This window comes from Ziziphus jujuba, chromosome 5 (assembly GCF_031755915.1).
Source record: "Ziziphus jujuba cultivar Dongzao chromosome 5, ASM3175591v1".
Lineage (NCBI taxonomy): Eukaryota > Viridiplantae > Streptophyta > Magnoliopsida > Rosales > Rhamnaceae > Ziziphus > Ziziphus jujuba.
Genome location: NC_083383.1, coordinates 11,562,802 through 11,586,938, shown reverse-complemented (window position 1 = coordinate 11,586,938; position 24,137 = coordinate 11,562,802). Strand labels below are relative to the sequence as shown.

The 24,137-nt window shown below is 33.3% G+C and overlaps 3 protein-coding genes across 3 annotated transcripts; all 3 read right to left on the bottom strand.

Moving 5' to 3' along the window:
* Positions 1-1,228: 1,228 nt before the first annotated feature.
* Positions 1,229-4,302, bottom strand: LOC107420833 (MDIS1-interacting receptor like kinase 2-like). Its single transcript, XM_025075057.3, has 2 exons — positions 2,022-4,302; positions 1,229-1,539 (listed from the first exon to the last, which is right to left on the bottom strand). Exons 1-2 carry the CDS (start codon positions 4,300-4,302, stop codon positions 1,229-1,231), a joined length of 2,592 nt encoding a protein of 863 aa, XP_024930825.3.
* A 3,016-nt stretch (positions 4,303-7,318) lies between these two features.
* Positions 7,319-9,595, bottom strand: LOC112492070 (MDIS1-interacting receptor like kinase 2). The gene is made up of 2 exons (XM_025075058.3): positions 8,378-9,595; positions 7,319-7,698 (listed from the first exon to the last, which is right to left on the bottom strand). Exons 1-2 carry the CDS (start codon positions 9,564-9,566, stop codon positions 7,319-7,321), a joined length of 1,569 nt encoding a protein of 522 aa, XP_024930826.3. The 5' UTR covers positions 9,567-9,595.
* A 65-nt stretch (positions 9,596-9,660) lies between these two features.
* Positions 9,661-18,609, bottom strand: LOC132803753 (MDIS1-interacting receptor like kinase 2-like). Its single transcript, XM_060817265.1, has 4 exons — positions 18,602-18,609; positions 17,209-17,606; positions 9,784-11,107; positions 9,661-9,667 (listed from the first exon to the last, which is right to left on the bottom strand). Exons 1-4 carry the CDS (start codon positions 18,607-18,609, stop codon positions 9,661-9,663), a joined length of 1,737 nt encoding a protein of 578 aa, XP_060673248.1.
* Positions 18,610-24,137: the final 5,528 nt, after the last annotated feature.

Sequence of the window (24,137 nt, the reverse complement as noted above, 5' to 3'; positions counted from 1 at the left end):
CAAAATGAGATAGACACATCAAGAAGACGAAGAACAGGTGTTTGTTGTATTGCTGAATGGCGCACAAAGAAAACATTGCTCTGTTTGTGTTCTGTTTTTTTCTTTTTGTTCTTTTTCTTTTTTGCTCTCAGACTACTACCACATAGACTACGTTATCTCCACTATTTGTGTATTAGTAATATTTGATCTTGCTAATCAGATTTTTTATTTTACATTCAAATTTTAGAGCAAAATGTCCAATGTTTTGATGAGATTTGTACCAATAATTTTTCTGAGTAATTTAGAAGTTGAAATTTTTATACGCCGCCCTTGATTGACTACGATATGGAATGAAAGCGGACATAATTTTTTCAGAGTTGGATTGATGGCAGTCGTGATGTGTATTGGCCATTGTAAAAGCTAATAATTAATGTAATCTGCATGATACACAGTCTTATCTTAATCCTTGTCGTTCACTCTTTTTTTTTTTTTTTTTTTTCCCTCGGAAATCGTTGCCGTTGACATTGTTTTGGAGGAAGGTAAGATATTTTCCCCCCTTTTCGGGCTAAGGGCAAAACGTGGGATTTGTAAAGGGAAAAAACAAAAAAATTTCTGGCTACCTTCCTCATTATTTTCAACATTTTGAAAGCATTTTTTTAATTATTTTTTAATTCTATAAATGGAACTGCACTTGTTATTGTACAATAAATTCTTTTCTTTATGGACAAAATTAAATTTTTTAGTTTAAAATTATGGCAACATATTGTATTATTCTTTTATTCACTTATTTATTTAAGAATTTATTTATCTTATACAAATATTTATCAATATATATTGACACATGTTATTTGCTAAACATTTCGGTACCTTGTAAATATTTGATAGGGATTATCAGCTATATAATAACCCATAATATATAAGCTTTTGTGATTTTTCTCTATTTTCTAAAACAAGTTGCACTAATTAGAAGTTTTAATTCAATTTTTTTTTTTTTCAGATAAGCATTGGCATAAAAATATTATTAAAACATCCTTTTCATAATATAGGAAAAGGACACATGAAGACGTCTGTCTGCACTTCTTATCCTTTTCATTTCCTCATCCTATTTCATTCTCATAAAAAAATTTTCAACATAAAAACTTGTACATTCTATACCTTTGTTCATGGCACTAATTTAAGAAATATATATATACATATATATATATATATATGTATAAGTTTTTCTATTGAAAATATACATTCTATGGATCTAATAAGAATGCCCGGATTTAGCCATAAAGACCTGAGAAATATAGTGCATTGTTGGCCGAGATTGGGGATCGGAAGCTAGGCATGTAATTGCAAGATTCACAACGGTTCTCAGTTCATCTTCAATTTCATGTGCAGGAAGTGGGAGGCGTTGGTCCAAAACTTCCTCCATGGGTAAGTTTTCCAGGTCTAATGAGGATGATAATGAGGAAATGAAATCTCCTGGCTGCTTTCCCATTATCACTTCAAATGCCAAAACCCCGAAGCTATAAACATCACACTTCTCCGTCACCTTCATTGTGTAAGCAAACTCTGCCAGAAAAGTTAAAAAACAAAAAATTTAACAATTATGTTTTAGATTTTTTCTTGTAAAAAAATTTACAATCTAATATGCCATTTTATAGCATACTGCTTTTGAATGAAAATATAATACTACCAAAAAGAAAATAAAAATATTGTATTAGTCGCAGAAAATTTTATTGCTAAAAGTGTAACTATTGTGGCTAATAATACTGTAACTATTGTGGCTAATAATACTGTGATTAAAAAATTTGTGATTTGCTGTGGTTAAAGTGTTTTAGCCACAGCTATTTTTGTAGCTAAAATTAATTACTATTGGGACCATGAGTGATTTTAGCCACAACAGTTATCAATCGTGGCTACAAGTCAATATATACATATTTTTGGTAGTGTATATGACTTTGAACCAATTTCATTCTTCACTAAGAGTGCGTGTCAAAAAAGTTATCATAAATAGAAGGATATAAAATTGGAATAATTTAAGGCACAATTACCTGGTGCAACATATCCATATGTGCCAGCAACTGCAGTCCAATTGGACGAGTCCGGATTTAGAAATCTAGAAGTGCCAAAATCCGAAACACAAGCCTCAAATTCAGAATCCAGCAAAACATTGTTGCTTGAAATGTCCCTGTGAATAATCGGCGGTGAGCATTCATTGTGCATGTAAGACAAAGCATGAGCAACACCTTTAATGACATTCACTCTCTTATTCCATTCCAATTCTTTTGCTTCATCTTCTTTGCTCAAGATTTTTCCCAAGCTACCCCTTTCCATATACTCGTACACCAAAAACGAGTGTCGTTCGTGGGAACAAAACCCATAAAGCTTCACAATGTTACGGTGTCGTATCTCTGTCAGTGCCTTTATTTCATTCACGAACTCCTTTTGAAGTCTTCTATCCTCTTCTTGCAGCCTGTGGAATTTCTTCACAGCCACAACGTTGGCAAATGGTAGATTTGCTTTATAGACGCTTCCATATCCTCCATGTCCAATGCAATAGGCAGCATCGAAATTGTTGGTTGATTTTATGATCTCTTCGTACATTGATTTTCCATCAAAGTTCAATACTGAGAAAAGAATATTTTCGTCCACGTGAATTGATATTCCATCTTGCATATCCCTCTGTTCTTTTGGACGTTGATCTTTCTTTTTTCCTGCAAAGAAAGCAATTCCAACTAAAGAAAGAAGAAGAAGTAGTGCTCCTGCAAAAGGGAAAGCGATCAAAAAGGCTAAATTTTGATCCTTTTTCGAGATTTTGTTGCACGGTTTGAGTCCTCCAACATTACCACACAATCCTCTGTTGCCTTGTAATGCTTCCCTGGAAGCATTTTGGAATGCTCTACTGTTGGGAATCGGACCCTCCAACTCATTGTAGGATATGTCGATGTTCAACAAAGCTTCCATTTTCTCGAAACTTTTGGGAATGAATCCAGAAAGGTTATTGAGTGAAATATTCATCATCTCCAGGCTCTTCATGTTGCTTAGCTCTGAAGGTATCTCGCCGGTGAGTGAATTATGACTCAAATCTAACTGCCTCACATAAACCAAACTTCTCAGCTGGACAGGAATTTCATCACTGAATCTGTTGTTGCTCAGATTCAAATAAATCAGTTCCGATAAATCTCCAAGAACTTGGGGAACTGAGCCGTTCAATCTGTTGGATGACAGATCAAGAAAGTCTAGATCAGTCAAAGATCCAAATTCATAGGGAATACCACCGGAAAGTAGATTACCATCCAACATCAACTTCACCAAGGAAGTCAAACTTCCAAGTTCTTTTGGAATCACCCCAACTAAATGATTTGAAGAGAGGCTTAGCACATTGAGCTGACTCATGTTGCCAATTTCAGGCGGTATGCTGCCAGTGAGGTTGTTTCCTGCTACTTGTAGAATTGTTAGATTTTTGCACTGTCCCCATTTACTTGATATTTCTCCATAGAAACTGTTATAGCTTAGATCTATGTAGTTCAAGTTTGGATAGACACCAAATTCTTCTGACAAATTGCCGGTAAGTTGATTTTTTTGAATCCGGACTCTGAATAAGCTTGTGCAGTTCCTCAAGCTTTTTGGTATTGGACCCGTGAAATTGTTGTCATTCGCGGTGAAGTTTTGAAGCAATCCTCCTTTGCAAACATTTGGTGGCAAGGAACCCGTGAATCGGTTTGTGTCCAACTGAATTACAGCCAAATTCATCATGAAGTTTCCTATCTCTTCGGGTACGGAACCAGAAAGATGGTTGTCACGGAGACATATAACTTGTAAGTTGCTCAAACCGATGATTGAAGAAGGAACGGAACCATTTAGTCGATTTATGCTCACTTCAAGGGACACAAGAGATTTCAACTTCCCTATCTCTTCAGGAATAGGACCAGAAAGAGTATTGTTGGAGAGAAGGAGAGCTGTAAGGTTTCCAAGATCACCTAATGATGCAGGGATCGAACCGGATAGACGATTTCCATGGAGGCCTAAACTATGGAGAGACTTCAAATTCCCTATCTCTGAAGGGATAAAACCAGAAAGTTGATTTTTGAACATGTTCAACACGGTTAGCTTTTCTAAGTTTCCAAAACTTGGAGGAATGGGACCTATTAGTTGGTTTAACTGAAAGTGCAACTCAACCAAATTGGAAAGATTTCCCATTTCTGGTGGGATTGAACCAGAAAGTTGATTATCATAAAGACGAAAGAAGACCAGGTTGGTCAAATTACCAAGAGAAGCAGGAATGGATCCATTTAACTGATTTTTGTGAAGATATAGAAACTTCAGGTTCATTAGACTACCAATTTCTTGTGGGGTTTTCCCGGAAAACTGATTAAAGGAAAGATCTAAATAGGAAAGTTTGGATAGGTGACTGATTTGAGATGGGATGGTGCCAAAGAGCAAGTTTGTGCTCAGATTAAAAAATATAAGATTAGGAAAAGAGGAGAAGGAAAATTCTTGGAGTGTACCTTGTAAAGAAGAGTCGGAAAGGTTAATTGCAACAACGCTTTTGGCTGTGTTGCAAGAAATACCTAACCAATTGCATGGGCTTGTGGTTGTTTTAGTATTGGTAGAAGAGTTCGTGGGTTCAATGGGGAGGTGTATCCATGAAGATAGATGAGAATCGGATTGATTTATCAGACTGGCTTTCCATTTTAGAAGAGCATCTGCTTCGGTAGGAGCAGAACCAAAAGCAACATTTAGTGACGAAAGCAACTGAACAAACAACAACAAAGAAGACAGAAAATTCATTCTCTCATACATTGAAAATCTAATGGTTTTTCTCTGTGTTCAGAAAATTAGAACACAAGGGCTTTATTTATAATTATTTGCCCCGTTTTGTTTTTTTAAAGGAAAATTCTGAAGATGAAATTTACAGGTAATGGACTTGAAAAAGTCTAGCTTCATATGCTAAAAATTTCTCAAGAATAATAAGGTTAATGAAGAAGGTAAATGTCCAATTAATCTGGATGTGGATATTTGAATTCATGCATGGAAGCAATTCTTCCTTTCTTTATTTAAGCACACAATATTATTAAATCTTCTGAGCTTATTGTCATGGAAATTTCGTCATTCAAAACTTTGGAGTCTATACATATGTACGGTGTGAGAAAAAAAAAACAAAAAACAAAAAAAAAGGTCATATATATATGGTCAACCTTGAGATGAATGAAGATTGTTTATACATTCATATTCATAATTTGCAAGGTCAGCCTTGAGATGTGAACTACACGTTTCAAAACATTTACTTTGATGAGCAGAAAGTAAAATTAACTTAAGGTGACCGTTAATGGTGACTAGGAATGTTTGAAAGCAACATCGATAAAGAAGACAAAGAGAGGTTATATATTTGCCCTATAGTATGGAATTGTCGAATTCAAACCCACGCTAAATAGCATGACCTTTGATACGAACTCGTTTTTAGATTAGTCAATGAAAGAAACAGTGTACATGTCAGAATTTGCAATGACCAAGACAAAAATAAATAAATATTAGGTGTCGTTTGTTAATATATTCAATTTTATTTTTTTATTTTTTTAAAAAATTGTGTAATGTTTGTTTATTTTAGTTGTTTATTAGTGTTATTAAGAGTTTATTAAACATATAAACTAACAAAAAATGTGAAAAAAATAAAAATAAAAACCAATACAATTTTTAGTTTTGTTTCATTTTCTATTTATAATTTTTTTTTTCATCTCATATAAACAATTAGAGATATCTAACTACCTTCAACTAATATTAATAAAGTATTGAATTAAACAAATTACAAATAATTTATAAGAAAAAAACAAAAACAAAAAATAAAACTCAATGTTAACAAAAACAACCTTTTGTCATAATTTTTTTACTAAAAAATAAATAATAGTTTAAGTGGTCAATTATCTTCGGTATTTTAAAGAAAGACCAAGCCTTATGAGAATTATGACCCTTGCTTCCTGTCTTGCCGTGTCCGCTCACACATGAAAATATTTTTTGCTGTGGAACGTTGTAAATTTTTTTTTTTGGAATAAATTTTAAAAATTACAGTTTGTTGGTCAAAACATTGCAGATACAACCTATGAATTAATTTTTTTTTTTAATTAGATGTGATATTTTTTAAAAAAATATTTATATATTGAGTATTATTCTTTTTAATTAGATGTGATATTTTTTTAAAAAAAATTAAATATAAAACTGAGTATTATTTTCAAAACAATTAACAAATTAATATACATACAAAGCATCAACGACTTTCGATTTCAACAAGGGAAAGTTACACGACTTTCAATATCAATAAGGGAAAATTACGTTGACTTTTCTATTGTGTATTTTTTTTTTTTTTTTTTTGGCCTTTTCCTGGGGGTGGGGTTGTTGGTGTGTAAATGACTTATTAAACCCCTAGACCGAATATACTCACTTTTAAAATTGAAAGGAGCCTACACCCATGCCTCACTTCATTAGTTTGCGTCGTTAGTCAACGGTTAAGATGAACAGGGCCGAATATTAATCTTTCCTTTACACCTTCTAACATTCTAAAATGCCAAAAAAATTCTTGACTATTATATTAGAATTAATTGAGATAACCCACACTAACCCTAACATCGAAATATCCTTATCATCAAAACACATATTTGCTAAAACCCATTATTTATTGCACCATATTATTCTAAAAACGTATAATTTATTTCACTTTGATATCTTTTATTTATATAATTTTTCAATTTAGGATTTCAATTTTTAAAAGTAGTTATTTAAATTTTCAATTTTTTAATTTATTACAGATCAATCTAATTTCCAATTTGGCCATATAAATTGATAATTCTTCTACTCAAAAATATTTTTTCATCATAGAATTGAAAGCAGCCAAAAAAAAATAGTAATCACGTAGATAAAGCTATTATTAATTTGTTTAGTCAAATTGGATATTTGACCAATATTTAACAAATTGAAATATTCATACAAATTAGTTTGTTGAATAATAACTTTTTATTAGGGGAAGTGCCATGTAATTTATAGCAAAATATAAGTTCCTATTTGCCATTTTAGTTTTTTCAAAAAAAAAAAAAAAGAAAAGAAAGGAAAAATAATAATTTTTTGAGAGCGAGAGAGAGAAGAGTGCGTGTGAGTGTATTTATTTCTAGTTCACGAAGATCCTTGTAATATTGGCAAAATACAGAAAAGATTAACGTATCCTTTTTTCCATTAATAAAGATAGGGGTTTAGCAAAAGATAGAGATTTTTGCCTCTTCCATCTAGTACCTATAATAATATAAAATTAACAAAATAAATTATATAATATAATATGAACAATGGGTGACTTTGTCAGAGGTCAATGGTCAACGCTATTGATCGATCCCTTAAAAGCTAAGAGATCAGCTATAGTTTTCCCGGTGTACCTGTGGCAGGAGTGTGACATTTGGGTTGACAAAATGACAGAAACATCGTGCATAGTTGGCCTATTTCTTGGATTTTCCTGTAAGCATGCAACTACGAGCTTTAATATAGCAACTACTTGATCCAATATTTCAGCCGCCGGATATGGAAGCCGTTCGTCTAACACATCTTCCAGTAGTATGTCTCCTCTACTAGTTGGTGATGATAGAGAACATATTAGATTTCCTGGATGCTTTCCTTTAATCACTTCTACAGCCAATACTCCAAAACTATACACATCGCATTTCTCATTCACCCTCAGTGTGTAAGCAAGCTCTGATAAATGAAAAGAATGAATAAAAAATAATCTAAGCTAATTAAAAACTAAGGTAGTTAAAAATAACTATTTTTTTTCTTTTTCTGATAGGGAATACGGTAATTTAAATCACAAAGATATACAGATGTTTTACCACTGAATTGACCTTTCAAAATAAAAAAAAGTTTTAGTTATAACTTTTTTTTCTTTTTCTTTTTTTTCTTTTTTGAAAGAAATGTACTTTTTTAAATCCAAAAATAGATTAGCATTAAAGCCACCATCCGCCATATAGTTAACTTCTTATATAGTGTGACTGAAACTTATACAATGATATTTGACTACAAAAATAAATAAGTAAATAAATAAATAAATAATTCTAGATCGATGTGACAGATTTACTGTGACAAAACACAAAGATTTAAGCCCACCAACTAAATATTGTGGTCAAAGACTCGAAGATACTTTGAGTCTCCATAAATTAAAATTAAAACAAAAAAAAATGGTAAAAGATACGTTTATATATATATATGCTTCATATGTAACAGAAAAGCAATCATTGCAAAAGTTCTATTTAATTTTTTAGGTGAGTTTTTTAATCTTATGTCTATACCAATATAGATCTTAATAGTAATAAATAAATAAAAAATTAAAAAATTAAAAAAAAAAAAGTGTACAACTGGCAATAATAATATATGTTACCTGGTGCTACGTATCCAATAGTCCCAGCCAAAGCAGTCCAATTGGACGAATCCTGCTCCAAAAGCTTAGCAGTGCCAAAGTCAGAAATGCAAGCCTCGTAATCAGAATCCAGCAAAATGTTTTTGCTGGATATGTCTCTATGAACAATCGGAGGAAAAATATGAGTGTGCATGTACGACATTCCATGAGCCACACCTCTAATAATATTCACCCTCTTATTCCAATCCAATTCCCTTGCTTCATCTTCCTTGCTCAACATTGCTTTCAGGCTTCCTTTCTCAAGGTACTCATAGATCAAAAACGAATGCCTAGAGTGAGAACAGAAACCATGAAGCTTCACAATGTTTCGATGTCGTATATTCGTCAATGCTCTTATCTCACTCAAGAACTCCTTTTCGTATGTCCTCTGATCGCCGTCGTCTGGTTGGTGAAGCTTCTTCACGGCTACAAAGCAATCATTAGCTGAATGTAGCTTTGCTTTGTACACGCTTCCAGTTCGTCCTTTCCCAATGCAATATGCAGCATCGAAATCTTCAGTTGCTTCGGTGATTTCTTGATACAGAACTTTTCCATCGACGAAATTCGATATCGAAAGCACTTGTTGATTCATGTCATACATTTCTATCTCCTCTGTTTGCAGAACTTTCTTCCTTCTTAGTAAAATGATAAATATTATGCAGAAAACAAATAGCAGAGAACCCAGAATTGGAAAAATGATGCCCAGAATTTTTTGAGAACTTTTGGAGTTTGAATATTTACATGGTTTTAACGCCTTAGCATTCCCACATAATCCTCTGTTTCCCTGTAAAGCTTGTATTGAAGCATTTTGAAAAGCTTTGTTTTTCGGAATCGGACCGGACAATTCATTGTAAGATATATCCACAAACATTAAACCAAGAAGCTTATCAAAAGTGCTTGGAATTTCACCAGAAAGATTGTTATGGGACACGTTTAGTACCGACAAGCTCAGCAAGCTATCCAACTCCATAGGAATTTCTCCTGAGAGAAAATTGTAACTCAAATCTAGCTGGGATAGCTGATCAAGCTTACGCAACTCAGATGGGATTCCATGGCCCAGGTTGTTGTGACTCAGATTCAAGTGGTGCAGTTTCAAGAAGTTCCCAAAGCTCTCTGGAATGGAATTGCTCAATCTGTTTTTGGAGAGATCAAGATACTCAAGCTCTGCCATGAAACCGAGCTCTGGAGGTATACCATCAGAGAGTTGATTGTCATTCAAAATAAGCCTCACCATAGAAGTAAGCCTTCCAAATTCTTTAGGAATTTTACCAACTAAAACATTTGAAGAAAGGTCAAGTATTCCTAGTTTAATTAAGTTTCCAAACTCTAATGGTATTGAACCAGAAATATAGTTCCCTGAAAGATCAAAAGTTGTTAACTTTGTAGACCTTCCCCAATCTTTCGAAATTTCACCATAAAATGTGTTGTTGCTCAGGTTTATATAATCCAAATCAGGATAAACACCAAAAGCTTCAGAAAGATTTCCAGTGAATTGGTTTCCATCTAAGCGGACTCTAACCAAGCTTGTGCAATTTCTCAAGCTTTTAGGCATTGGACCAATAAGGTCATAATTTCCATTAGCAGTGAAGTATTGAAGCTTACCACCTTGGCAGATGTTTTCAGGCAAATAACCAGTAAAATTGTTTCTGGCCACTCTCAGCACAGCCAAATCTCTGAGATTTTCTATTGATTTTGGAATAGAACCGGAAAAATAGTTGTCACGAATGTAAAGAATTTGTAATTTGGTCAAGTTTCCAATGGAAATAGGAAAAGAACCATTTAGTTTGTTCTCATATATTTCTAGACCAATAAGAGATTTCAATTTTCCAATTTCCTCTGAAATTGGTCCAGAAAGTTGATTGCGCTGGAGATGAATATAGCTAAGGTTTCTCAGATCATATAATGATTCTGGGATTGGACCAGAAAGATTACTGGAATGGAGTCTAAGCTCCTTGAGAGATATCAAATTTCCTATTTCCCTAGGAATAGCACCAGAGAGTTGGTTTTGAAAAATGGATAACACTTTTAGCTTCTTAAAGTTACCGAAAGATGAAGGAATAGGACCTTTGAGAGTGTTATTATTCAAGTAAAGTTCAATCAATTCGGATAGATTTCCCATTTCTAAAGGAATAAATCCAGAAAATGAGTTTATCTCCAAATGTAAGTAAGCCAAATTGGTCAGATTTCCTAAGGATGTAGGAATAGGACCACCCAGAGAATTTGCATGAACATCAAGCTCAGTGAGTGAGGCTAAATAGCCTATTTCTTTAGGGATTGAACCATTCAGCTTGTTGTTGGACAGGACTAGGACTTGAAGGTCAGAAAGCAGACCAATTTGCTCTGGGATTTTCCCGAAAATTTGATTGGTGGACAAGTTAAGTTGGATGAGCTTGGAAAGAGAACTGATTTCAGGTGGTAATGTGCCAGAGATTGAGTTCAAGCTGAGATCAAAATATGCAAGATTTGGAAAGGATGAGAAAGAGAAATTTTGAAGCGTACCTTCTAAACCACAATTAGTAAGGTTTATTCCGATAACATTTCCGGCAATGTCGCAAGAAATTCCGAACCATGTAGTGCATGGAGTAGTTGTGCTTGGTTGAGTTTTGGTGGAAGAGTTAAAGGAATTGTTATTGGGTTTGTAAGTCCATGAAGAAAGGACTTTGTTGGGATCGTTTTGTAGACTAGCTTTCCATTGGAGAAGAGCATCAGCCTCTTTAGTAGAAATAGAAGAAACATTAGAGAGCAAAACAAACAAGAAAAAAAGAGCTAGAGAGTATAATTTCTGTGAGTTTGATACTGTTGGCATGATTGCTCTAATTCTGGGTTCAGCTTATACCAAAACTCACATTCTCATAGACACTTAAAAGCTTGAACTAATATTTTTGGCCAAAAGTAGTCATTATCTGGCATGTTCAACATGACGATGGCCTGCAGAAAAATTTTGTTCCTTGGACAGAAATATATTATTTTTTTTATTTCCATTTGGATAATTTTTTAATTTAATTTATTACATGCTGCCACAAAAAGTCATAGTTTATGTGTTTGTGTGGATTTTATTCAGTGGAGTTAGACATTAATAAGTTTTTAATTTCTTAACCGTTTTGACTACGTAACAATTTTTTTTTCTATTATAATTTTTCATATCTATTATTTCAATTTTTTTCTATGCTTTCTTTTTCTTTTGTAGGGATCCTTGGTTCTGGTGTTGGATCTATAAATATTTTATATATATATATATATATTGTTTTTTTTTGGTCGTCGTTATATTCTAGACATGCCTTAGTGAGACCGTGAGAGTTGACTTTTTGGCCCCCCTTGATTTGTCAATAATCAATAATCACGCTGTAATAGACCGATTCAAAATCATTCTTTTCTTTTTCTCTTTTAATTTGGGAATCTGATAAGAATGATATTGCTATCTTCTCGTTGTACTTTTTAATCAATATCTCTAAACTGGTAAAACTGTCCTATTTGATCAGACAAGAGAGAGATATCATCAACAATTAGAGCCTGTTATGGAGTTGAATATTCAAAGTTCAAATAAAGTGGAATGTTTATAATCGATAGGAAGTTTCCTATACACATTACTAAGACTTAAAATATAAGTTACAAAGATTAATCTATATCCAGATGTCATCTATCAAGTATTTCTCTACTATAATATTATTTTAATAAGGCATATATTATTTTTGATATTGGGGAGGGAGAATTCAAAGTTAGATTATTATCTAAGGAAATGACCCGGCAAAGACAACTAGGCATGTAATATTTGAAATCAAATTGAAATTTAAATACCTTCTATTTTTTTTTTTTTTTTTTTGGATCTTATAGCTACATTTCTTCAAATTAACAGTTCTTTTTTTTTTTAATGAAAAATAAAAACGACAGTTATTAGAACAAATAAAAGTATGACGAGCGGCTAAAAAATCAGCGTTGTTTATTGTTGCACAAAACTAAATTTGCACTTTCTGCAGAAAAGAGAGCACACTAACATGGTAGTCGATGAACTTCGCCAACAAGCGTATATATATATATATATATATAATATTAAATATATATGATAATCAATTATAAACCATTTATAGCCACACGATTTTATAGATTTATATTCATACATCATAATTAATTAGCAAAGAACTACAATTTTTAAAGCATACTAAACTTAATTGAAGGCTACTCCATGTTGAACCATTCAACAATATATATATATATATATATATATATTTTCGGTTTTTGGTAGAATTACTCGGAGACGGCACTCTAGATTGAAGAAATTAATCTACCAGCAGTAATAGGTGACCGAATTGTATTCATTTCCAAGCGATCAAAACACCTTTAGAGGTAACTATTTGATTATCTTTTCTTTTATTGAAAGAAATAATAAAATAATTTGAGTTAAAACATTAGATTTTTAAATTATGTATTTGATGTGCGAGCAAAAAGAAATTATGTATTTGATAGTTTAATAACAAAGAGCTTTATCCCAAAAAAAAAAAAAACAAATAGTTTCGGTTTTTTTTTTTTTTTTTAAGAGAATAACAGAGCATTAAAATTAATACCTTGTTCACGAATAAAGAAAATTGCATTGGTCAACTGTATGTTATACATGGGAATGGCAAAGAAAAAAGAGACTGATTAAGCAATGACTGGGGCCATTAAGCCTGATTACTACATGGACAAAGAGATTAGGTCATCATATAGACCATTAGTTATAATTTGTTTTAAGGAAAAAAAATAATATGTATATATTATTTTTCCTCTGTTTTTTTTTTTTATATAAAGAAAAAAGGAGGAAAAATATTAAGTTTTGAGAGAGAGAGAGAGAGAGAGAGGGGGGGGGGGGGGGGGGGGGGGGGGGGGGGGGGAAGTGTGTGCGAGAGAGGGGGGGGGGGGGGGGGGAAGTGTGTGCGAGTGTATTTATTTCTAGTTCACGAAGATCCTTGTAATATTGGCAAAACACAGAAGAGATTAAAGTTTCCTCTTTTCTATTAATAAAGATAGGGGTTTAGCAAAAGATGGAGATTTTTGCCTCTTCTATATAGTAACTATAATAATGTAAAATTAACAAAATATATTATATAATATAATATGAACAATTGGTGACTTCGTCAAAGGTCAATGGTCAACACTATTGATCCATCTCTTAAAAGTTAAGAGATCAGCTATAGATTTCCCAGTATACCTGTGGCAGGAATGTGACATTTGGGTTGACAAAATGAGAAAAACATCGTGCATGGTATACCTATTTCTTGGATTTTCCTGTACTCATGCGACTGCGAGCTCTAATATAGCAACCACTTGATCCAATATTTCAACCGTCGGATATGGAAGCCGTTCGTCCAACACATCTGCCAGTTTTATGTCACCTATACTAGTTGGTGATGATAGAGAGAACATATCTTTACTAGTTGGTGATGATACAGAACATAGTAGATTTCCCGGATGCTTTCTTTTAATCACTTCTACAGCCAATACTCCAAAACTATTTCTCATTCACCTTCGTTGTGTAAGCAGGCACTGATAATGAAAAGAACAAATAAAAAAATAATCTAAGCTGCTACATAAATTTATACGTTATAAAGTATATATTTAGTTGACTAAAACAATTTTAAATATGGTCTAATTACAAAAAAAAAAAAAATTCTGATAGAAAATAGAATAATTTAAACTTCGAATTATAAAGATATATAGTGATTTTATAGATGAATTAACCTTTTAAAATAAAAATATTATGGTTATAACTTCTATTTTTTTGAAAAGAAATGCACTTTTTTAAACCCAAAAATAGATTAGCATTAAAGATACCATCCGCCATATGGTTAACATTCATATATAATGTGACTGAAACTTATACAATGACATTTGATAACAAAAATAAATAAATAAATAAATAAAAACTTCTAGATCATGTGACAGATTTACTGCAACAAAACACAGAGATATTAGCCCACCAACTAAATATTGTAGTCAAAGACTCAAAGATATTTTGAGTCTCCATAAATTAAAATTAAAACGAAAAAAAAAGGGTAAAAGATACGTTCATATATATTTATATATATAGGAGGGGATCTTCTATACCCTTAATGGTGTCCGTGTCTGTCCCACCAACTGATGACTGACACGTAGTTTATAAAACTGTAATAATTTTTATCTTGGTGTCTAGTACTGAAAAATTGCCTCTCTCTTTTCTGAGTTTTCGCGACGTTAGGGTGGAGACTGAATGCTTGCCCAAATCTCAAGACTCTAATACCAAATCTTCAAGACATATGCGGATATGACGTTTTACAATTTTAAAATGATTTTTTACAATTTTATTCTTTATATATTACTGTATAAATATATAAAAAATATAAAATTACATAATACAATATTATTTATTTTTTAAATATTTTTAATTTATACTATTTTAAAATTATATATTTTTTATAAATAAAAATTATTTTTATAAAATAACTATATATAATTCCTCACTAAAATTTTTTTTTTCTTCCTTGTTATGGATTAAGGTTGATTTTTTTTTCATTTTTTTAATAACATAAAAGATTATTTATTTAAAAGTCAAAAACCAACGAACAATAAAGGGTAATGGTAATTGGGATTGACATGATCATCTCATTTTTCAACAAAATTGCTTTTTTCAAGATAAAAAAATTTTATTATTATTTTACCATCTCATTTGTCAAGAAAAAATTGACATGTTTCATAAGGTACAATATTTAATATCTGTATATACTTATAATGTTCGATAAATAAAAGCTAAACATCTTAATAATGTTCGAATAGATGCTTTTGAACAATTAAAAAATATTCTATTTTAAACTTCCAAATAAAAGACGAATTTTAATATACCAAGATCAAATATAAGAGTGTTGTTTCTACCTAGTCGTTGGTAAACCATCAATGATTAAAAAAATATTGACATGTTTCATAATGTACGATATTTAATATCTGTATATACATTCAATATTCGATAGATAAAAATTAAATATTTTAATAATGTTCGGATTGATACTTCTGAACAATTAAAAAATATTCAGTTTTAAACTTCCAAATAAAAGAAGAATTTTAATATACTAGGATCAAATATAAAAGTGTTGTTCCAACCTAGTCGTTGGTAAGAAATTAAAAAAAAAAATCCAAACTAAAGTAATCATTACAAAATAAAAAAAATAAAGCAAAACTAAATGCATCTTACTATTTCATATTTTTGAGCTTCTATAATTTGTGAATAATTGTTGTATTTACAACTCTTATTTTTAATGGAATATAAATTATATGGATATATGTAACGTATTATTTGAGAGGAAGAATGAGACTGTATAAAAAAATTATTTAAATAGGTTTAATTAACAAATGTCCTTAATAGTAATTTAAAATGGAAATAAAATGTAAATCAATAATGGAACTGTACAGAGTCCAAATAGCAGTGCAACTAGAAATTCCTTAATTTTTATCTTGCCATCTAGTATTGAAAAATCGCCTCTCTCTTTTCTGCGTGATCGCTCTGTTAGGGTGGAGACTGAATGCTTGCCCAAATCTCAAGACTCAAGCAACTCTCCAATACCAAATCTTTAAGAAATATGCGTATATGAATGCCAACAATAGGAGGAGATTCTAGAATACCAAATCTTTTAATTTTTTAGACTAATTTACAGGTAAAAGGCTTACAGGTAAAATGCCAAAAAGAGATAAGTCTAACTAGAATATATGGGTAGACATCAAGCCAGCTTGTTCGTTTCCTCAGTTCCATTCAAATTAATGATAAAAATAAAATCCAGTTCCAATCAGATTGAAGTGTTAAGAGATTCAACAAGAAAAAATTAATTTAATATGGTTTTGATAAACCTATGTAATAAATTAAATGAGAAATTTTAATATGTTGTTGAATTGGGTTTTTCATATTATGAGCCAAGTGGGCCGCAGCTTGGTGGAGGGAGTGGCCAGAAATATGACCTCGGTATCTTTCTCGGGAAAACAGAAACCATGTATATGCATCTTGAATAATTCTATGGTGTAAATCGTCTGTATGCGAATCCGCACCAAAACGATGCTTTTTAGAAAAAGCATCCAGCAAAACCAACACTTTTTCAAAAACACATCAGCTTTAATGCGGATCCGCATGCGGACGCTTCATACAGTAAAAACGCCGTGTATATATATATATATATATATGCATGTTTAACGGCATGAGACAGATAATTAACGGCAATAGAGATTTTATAAACTTTTAAGTTATAAACAACGTGTCAGTCATTGGCTGGTGGGATAGATATTGGAACAGTTATAAAGGGAAAGAGGATACGGATCCATATATGTATTATTCATATATAACAGAAAAACAAAGGTTCTGTTTAATTTTTCATGTGAGTTTTTGAAATTTCCATTTACTCTTATGTCTATACCATATAGATCTTAATAGTAATAATAATAAACACAGAAAAAAAAAATATATATATATATATATTGGAATAGAACCGGAAAAATAGTTGTCACGAATGTAAAGAATTTGTACTTTGGTCAAGTTTCCAATGGAAATAGGAAAAGAACCATTTTGTTTGTCCTCATACAATTCGAGACCAATAAGAGATTTCAATTTTCCAATTTCTTCTGAAATTGGTCCAGAAAGTTGATTGCGCTGGAGATGAATATAGCTAAGGTTTCCCAGATCATATAATGATTCTGGGATTGGACCAGAAAGACTATTGGAATGGAGTCTAAGCTCCTTGAGAGATATCAAATTTCCCATTTCTTGAGGAATAGCACCAGAGAGTTGGTTTTGAAAAAGGACAACACTTTTAGCTTCTTAAAGTTACCAAAAGATGAAGGAATAGGACCGTTGAGAGTGTTATTATTCAAGTAATGTTCAACCAATTCAGACAGATTTCCCATTTCTAAAGGAATTAATCCAGAAAGTGAATTTATCTCCAAATGCAAGTAAGCCAAATTGGTCAGATTTCCTAAGGAAGTAGGAATTGGACCACCCAGAGAATTTGCATGAACATCAAGCTCAGTGAGTGAGGCTAAATAGCCTATTTCTTTAGGAATTGAACCATTCAGCTTGTTGTTGGACAGGACTAGGACTTGAAGGTCAGAAACCAGACCAATTCGCTCTGGGATTTTCCCGAAAATTTGATTGGTGGACAAGTTAAGTTGGATGAGCTTGGAAAGAGAACTGATTTCAGGTGGTATTGTGCCAGAGATTGAGTTCAAGCTGAGATCAAAATATGCAAGATTTGGAAAGGATGAGAAAGAGAAATTTTGAAGCGTATTTGCTAAACCACAATTAGTAAGGTTTATTCCGATAACACTTCCAGCAATGTCGCAAGAAATTCCGAGCCATGTAGTGCATGGAGTAGTTGTGCTTGGTTGAGTTTTGGTGGAAGAGTTAAAGGAATTGTTATTGGGTTTGTAAGTCCATGAAGAAAGGACTTTGTTGGGACGTTTTGTAGACTAGCTTTCCATTGGAGAAGTGTTAAAAATTTTATGGATCTAAATATACATAATAAATTCCATAGATCATAAATTACTAACCTCCAAACGCAGCCATTGATAAATTAGATCTTTAATCCTGCAAAATAGAAACAACGTAAAGTAGTACCTATGGACACACTACTCTCAAACCACTCTCAGATTTCTGAAAACCCTAATATCAAAATACCGTATGGCATATGTTTGTTTGCTTGCCCTAGACCTTTAAATAGTCTCTGCAAGTCAAACTTATTCATTAATTTTGACACACATAAAATAATAATAATTTGATAATATAATTATACTAGGAAAAATATGGATAAGTCATTGGGTTTATAAAGAGAGTTGGTCCTCCAGTCCAATGGGCCAACTGGATTCTTATAGAGAGTGTGTGACCAAGGGCCCTACTACAAAATAATAAAATAAGTCAGTCCCATTAATGGCATAAATAGGCCCTGTAAGTGAGTAATTGATTATGCCAAGTCCACAAATATTAATTTAATTCAACATTCTCCCACTTGGACTGCATAATCATCATCATATAAAATCCAAACTCACTTACTATAGAATCTCTTGAACCATAATGCCATTTCATCCAAATATATAGTATACCGACAGGGCACAACAATATACTAGACTAGGCAGTAGAGACTCTCTCAGTAAATCTCCCAAAACATGTTACCATTTCAACTGAGCACTTTGCATGCCATAAACTCAGTCTAGGTAGTAGAGATTTACCTAACCATTTACAATCCCCTAACACACAAAACCATTTCATTCAAGCACATTTCGTATCGACAGGATACAACAATATACCCAAACTAGGTAGTAGGGATTCACCATGGCACCTGTGGATCAACATACACATATACATAGACTAATAGTCTCAACAGGCCTGTAAATATAAGGAGCAATAATATGTGTAATAAATCATCTCATAAATAAATAATGATCCACATACATCAATGTATTAAAATATTCAAAGAAATAAATAATTCTCAACATGGATATTACTACAGAAAACATAACAAACTCCCACTGACCCACAGCAGTCTCAACTGCCTAACAATCCCATACGGGACACATGCTCCTCAAATATGCCTACCGGTAAAGCCTTGGTCAGTGGATCTACCACCATGCTATAAGTCGGCGTGTGAACAACAGTAATGAGGCCCTCTTCAACTTTCTCCTTTACCACAAAATATTTCACATCAATGTACTTCGCACCAGGAGTATCTTTTAAATTATTGGAGAAAGACACCGCTGTAGTATTATCACAATACATCATAATAGGCCTCTCAATGGAGTCAACCACTCCTAAATCACGGATAAAATTCCGTAGCCAAACTGCATGACGGGTAGCCTCATAATACGCCACATATTCTGCCTCCATAGTCGAGGATGCTGTCACTGACTGCTTGGCACTCCGCCAAGACACAGCACCTCCTGCCATAATAAATATATAACCAGTGGTAGATTTCTTATCATCCACACAACCTTTATAGTCTGCATCACTATAACCCACTACTTCAAGAGAGTTGGTGCGACGATATCTCAACATATGATCTTTAGTACCCTGAAAATACCTAAAGACCTTCTTAACTGCTTGGTAATGAATAGGACCAGGATTGCTCATAAATTTACCAAGCAAACCCATAGCAAAGGCTATATCAGGCCGTGTACAAACTTGAGCATACATCAAACTACCTACTGCTGAATAATAGCGAACATTCTTCATTGCCATCCTTTCTCTATCATTCTTGGGACACTGATCTTTAGAAAACTTTTCACCTTTCGTAACCGGTACACTTCCAGGAGAACAATTATGCATATCAAATCTCTTAAGAATTCTATCAATATAAGCTCTCTGAGACAATTGCACTACATAATTAGTCCTATCTCGAACAATCTTGATGCCCAAAACAAAAGAAGCCTCACCAAGATCTTTTATATCAAAATGGTTGCACAACATCTGCATTGTCTCAGCTAATAGGTCAGTGTCATTAGTAGCCAAAAGTATGTCATCAACATACAACACCAGAAATATAAAACTGCTCCCACTGACCTTCATATATATGCATCTATCAACAACATTCTCCTTAAAGCCATTTTGGATGACAACCTCATCAAACTTAAGATACCATTGTCTTGAAGCTTGCTTAAGACCATAAATAGATTTCTTAAGCTTACAAACCAAATTACCATTCCCCGTTTGTTGGAAACCAACTGGTTGAACCATATATACATCCTCATATAAATCACCATTCAGAAAAGCAGTTCTGACATCCATCTGATGCAACTCCAGGTCATAATGCGCCGCAATCGCCATAATGATTCTAAAAGAATCCTTTGTGGATACAGGAGAGAAAGTCTCTGTATAATCAATTCCTTCCTTCTGGCTAAACCCTTTAGCTACAAGTCTAGCCTTATACCTCTCCACTTGACCATTGGAGTCCTTTTTAGTCTTAAAGACCCATTTGCACCCAATAGGCTTGCTACCCTCTAGTAACTCAACCAAATCCCAAACTCCATTTGATGCCATGGATTTCATTTCATCTTCCATTGCATCCAACCAAAAATTTGAATTTGAACTGCTTATGGCTTCCTCATAAGTGACTGGATTTGAATCATCACTTATGTCAAACTCATGCTCCTGCAAGTAAACCTCATAATCATCAGGAATAGCTGATCTCCTAGTCCTTTGTGACCTCCTCAAAGGTACATCAGCATCTGCAATAGCTGGAATATCCTGCTCTTCAACAATGAGTTCATTCTGACCAACTACTGGTTCATCAACTACTGGATCAACAATATCTCTATCAGGAACAACTATACTAGGAATGAAAACACTTTCTTCTCTAAATTGAGATTCCCTTGGACCATTACTATCATCAAACCCAAAATCATCTTCAAAATAAATGGCCCTGTCTGATTCCACGATCCTGGTGGTGTGAGAAGGACAAAAGAATCTTGAACCCCTAGATCCTATACAATAGCCAACAAAATATCCACTAATGGTTTTAGGATCCAACTTCTTAATTTGGGGATTATAAATCCTTACTTCAGCTTTGCAACCCCATATTCGAAAATGGTGCAAATTAGGCTTTCTTCCTGACCACAACTCAAAAGGTGTCTTAGGAACGGACTTACTTGGAACTTGATTCAAAATATAAGCCACCGTCCTTAAAGCCTCTCCCCACAAATAATCTGGCAACCTAGAATTTGCCAACATAGACCGCACCATATCCAACAAAGTTCTATTCCTTCTCTCAGCTATGCCATTTTGCTGAGGTGTACCAGGCATCGTATATTGCGCATCAATGCCACACTCACGCAAATAAATAGCAAAAGGCCCTGGGTTCCTTCCAGTCTCATCATATCTACCATAAAACTCACCACCTCTATCAGACCTTACAGCTTTTATTTTCTTATTCTTTTGAAGCTCCATCTTTACCTTAAACTCTATAAAGGCAACCAAAGAATCTGACTTCTCACGAATAAGCTCAACATATCCATAACGAGAGTAATTGTCATTGAAGGTAATAAAATATCTATAACCACCCAAAGCAGTTGGTGTAAAAGGTCCACATATGTCAGTGTGGATTAACTCTAAAACATCTCCACACCTAGCTAACGTATCCTTTCTTACCTTGGCAGTTAACTTCCCTTTCACACATTCAACACAAGTCAACAGATCAGAGAAATCAAGATTAGGAAGTATCCCATCCTTCACTAACCTTTCCATTCTGTGCCTAGAAATATGTCCCAAACGTTTATGCCATAACATTGAGGAATTGTCATTAACTCTTGGGCGTTTGGAAGCAACAATAGAATTAACAAAGAAATTGAGACCATTATTAAATAAATCAAGTTTATATAAATTGCCACATAAAGTTCCAAAACCAACAACTTTACCATCCTTAAATAATTCAACTTTGTTATTTCCAAACAAAAAACTATAACCTTGACTATCCAAAACAGAAATAGATAACAAGTTTCTTCTTATTGAAGGTACATAAGAAACTTCTTGCAACTCCAAAGCATATCCAGTGGCAAGCTTCAACTTGATTGTTCCCACAATGTCCACCTTCACTCTTGAGCTATCTCCTATATAAACATGCTGCTCAAGATTGGTTGGGCCCCTTCGGTTTATCATCCCCTTTCTTCTCTTGCTTTCCCTTTAAGGTCCAACAGTCTATCTTCTTGTGTCCAACTTTATTGCAGTATCCACACCTTCCATTGAAGTACTCTTTCCTTTCTCTAATCTAAAAACCACCATCCCTCGGCCCTTTAGGCTTCATACCAGAAAACTTCTTCCTATTGGGGTTAAAACCCTGCCCAAGCTTGAAACCTTTTCCTGGCTTGAATCCTTGTCCCTTCTTTTGGAAAAACTTCTTGGACTTATCTACCTGATGTGAAACCATAGCAACAGACCTAGACTTACTTAATTTAATATCATCCTCTTCCTTGACAAGGATAGTAGTCAATTCCTCCAAACTACAACCTTCTTTCTTAGTATTCAAACTCGACCTTATATTATCAAACTGTGATGGAAGACTCCTCATTATAGAATAGGTCAAGAACTCCTCTCCAATGTCCATCTTAAGATCCTTCAGCTTATTATAATAGGAAGAAAGTAGCATAATATGGTCCCTTACTCCTTTAATACCATCATATTTGGTATTGTTCAATAGGTCCAAATAATGATGCTTCTCATTCATATCAAACTTGATAAACTTCTTTCCTATCTCCTTAAGAAGTCCCTTTGCAATATCCACTTTAGGAATACTAGCATATATAGCCTCATCCATCTAATTCTCCATCATCATCATACAGCACTTATTAGAGTGTTTCCAATCCTCATAAAGTTTTTTAGCTGCTACAGTACTCTCATCAGTCGGAATCTCTGGTGGATCTATCTCCAAAGCCAAATCCAATTTCATAAAGGTCAAATTCATAACTAAGGTTTTCTTCCATTTCTGATAATTTGTCCCATCCAATTTCATCATGGCAGTCATAGGCATAAGATTTGGGGTGCTACTAGCTGTAAAAATAGTAAACAACAAGACATTTAAAAAATTTAAGACAATTCAATTACTATTTTTCAGCCCCTCAACACAAAAAAAACACAAACATAAATATCGCTTAGGGTCTTTGTAGCACTAAAGATACCCTTACGCGGGCCAGGGACAGTCAATCAAATAACCACAATCAAATGCATTGAACTGAATCACCGACAGGGCAACTCAGAACCTGCAATACATGGCATTTAATTAACTTTCACTGCCATTCCAGGCGTCATACAAAGCAACTAAAACTACCGACAGGGTAGCTTAATTACCCACATAGACCCTGGTTAATAAATGGGAGAAAAATAACTATACCAACTAGGCACAAAGCCTCTTTGGGTAAGCTCACACAATCCAATTTTCCAATCACAAATATTTAATTTATTTTAATAAAATTGGGAATGTGATAATTAAACAAATAAATAAACAATAAATAAATAAATTGAACAATTAAATCATTAAATTAATTAATAAATAAACAAAAAATAAATCAATAAAAATAAATAAGTTTTTTTTTTTTGGCCTGCTGACGTCATCTGCTGATGTCAGCAAACGACGTGTCGTGCTGACGTCAGCAGTAACCCCAAAACTACACGTCGTTTCTCTCATCTTCTTCCCCGTGACCCGGTTCCAGTCCAAACGGGTCACGCGACCCGCTATTCTTACCCGACCAAATCTCACCGTTCCGGCCACCGTTTCCGACAATACCGGCGGCGTTAGTTTCGTCTTCCCTTGGGCAACGTTTCCCACAAGTAAATTTGATTCAAAATCAACTCAAAATAAACATCCAAGCAAGGTTTATATTCGGCCAAAACACAAACAAAAAACCCATGGAAACACAAGAAATTCGAGCAAATTTTAGGCAAAATCGGTGCTGTTTGTTTCGTGTATTCTTGGGAAACTTTTTTCCCAAATTAATTTGGTCCAAAACCCAGAAAATTAGCATGTGAAATTCATGGCCGAAAACCCAGTTTTTTTTTTTTTTTTTTTGAACAAGCCCGATATTTACAAATAAATTTTTTTTTTTTTTAAGAACAAACAAAAACGACCATGAGTATATATATATATCTAGAACACTGATAATAATGGCAAAAACATAGATCAATATTCACATGCTAACTGCAATAAACTCCAAAGAAATTTACTATGCATATTAACCGTGTGCTCTGATACCAATTGTTAGAAATTTTATGGATCTAAATATA

What these genes read in the sequence shown, in the direction of transcription:
- LOC112492070 (XM_025075058.3), bottom strand. Translation starts at nt 9,566, where the DNA reads ATGGCAGAGCTTGAGTATCTTGATCTCTCCAAAAACAGATTGAGCAAT. An exon ending in TATTGGATACGTAGCACCAG is followed by an intron (nt 7,699 to 8,377) that starts GTAACATATATT and finishes TTCATTTATCAG; the next exon opens with AGCTTGCTTACACACTGAGG.
- LOC132803753 (XM_060817265.1), bottom strand. An exon ending in TCCTATTCCTTCATCTTTTG is followed by an intron (nt 11,108 to 17,208) that starts GTAACTTTAAGA and finishes TTTCTACTAAAG; the next exon opens with AGGCTGATGCTCTTCTCCAA.
- LOC107420833 (XM_025075057.3), bottom strand. Translation starts at nt 4,302, where the DNA reads ATGAACCTGAAGTTTCTATATCTTCACAAAAATCAGTTAAATGGATCC. An exon ending in ATATGGATATGTTGCACCAG is followed by an intron (nt 1,540 to 2,021) that starts GTAATTGTGCCT and finishes CTTTTCTGGCAG; the next exon opens with AGTTTGCTTACACAATGAAG.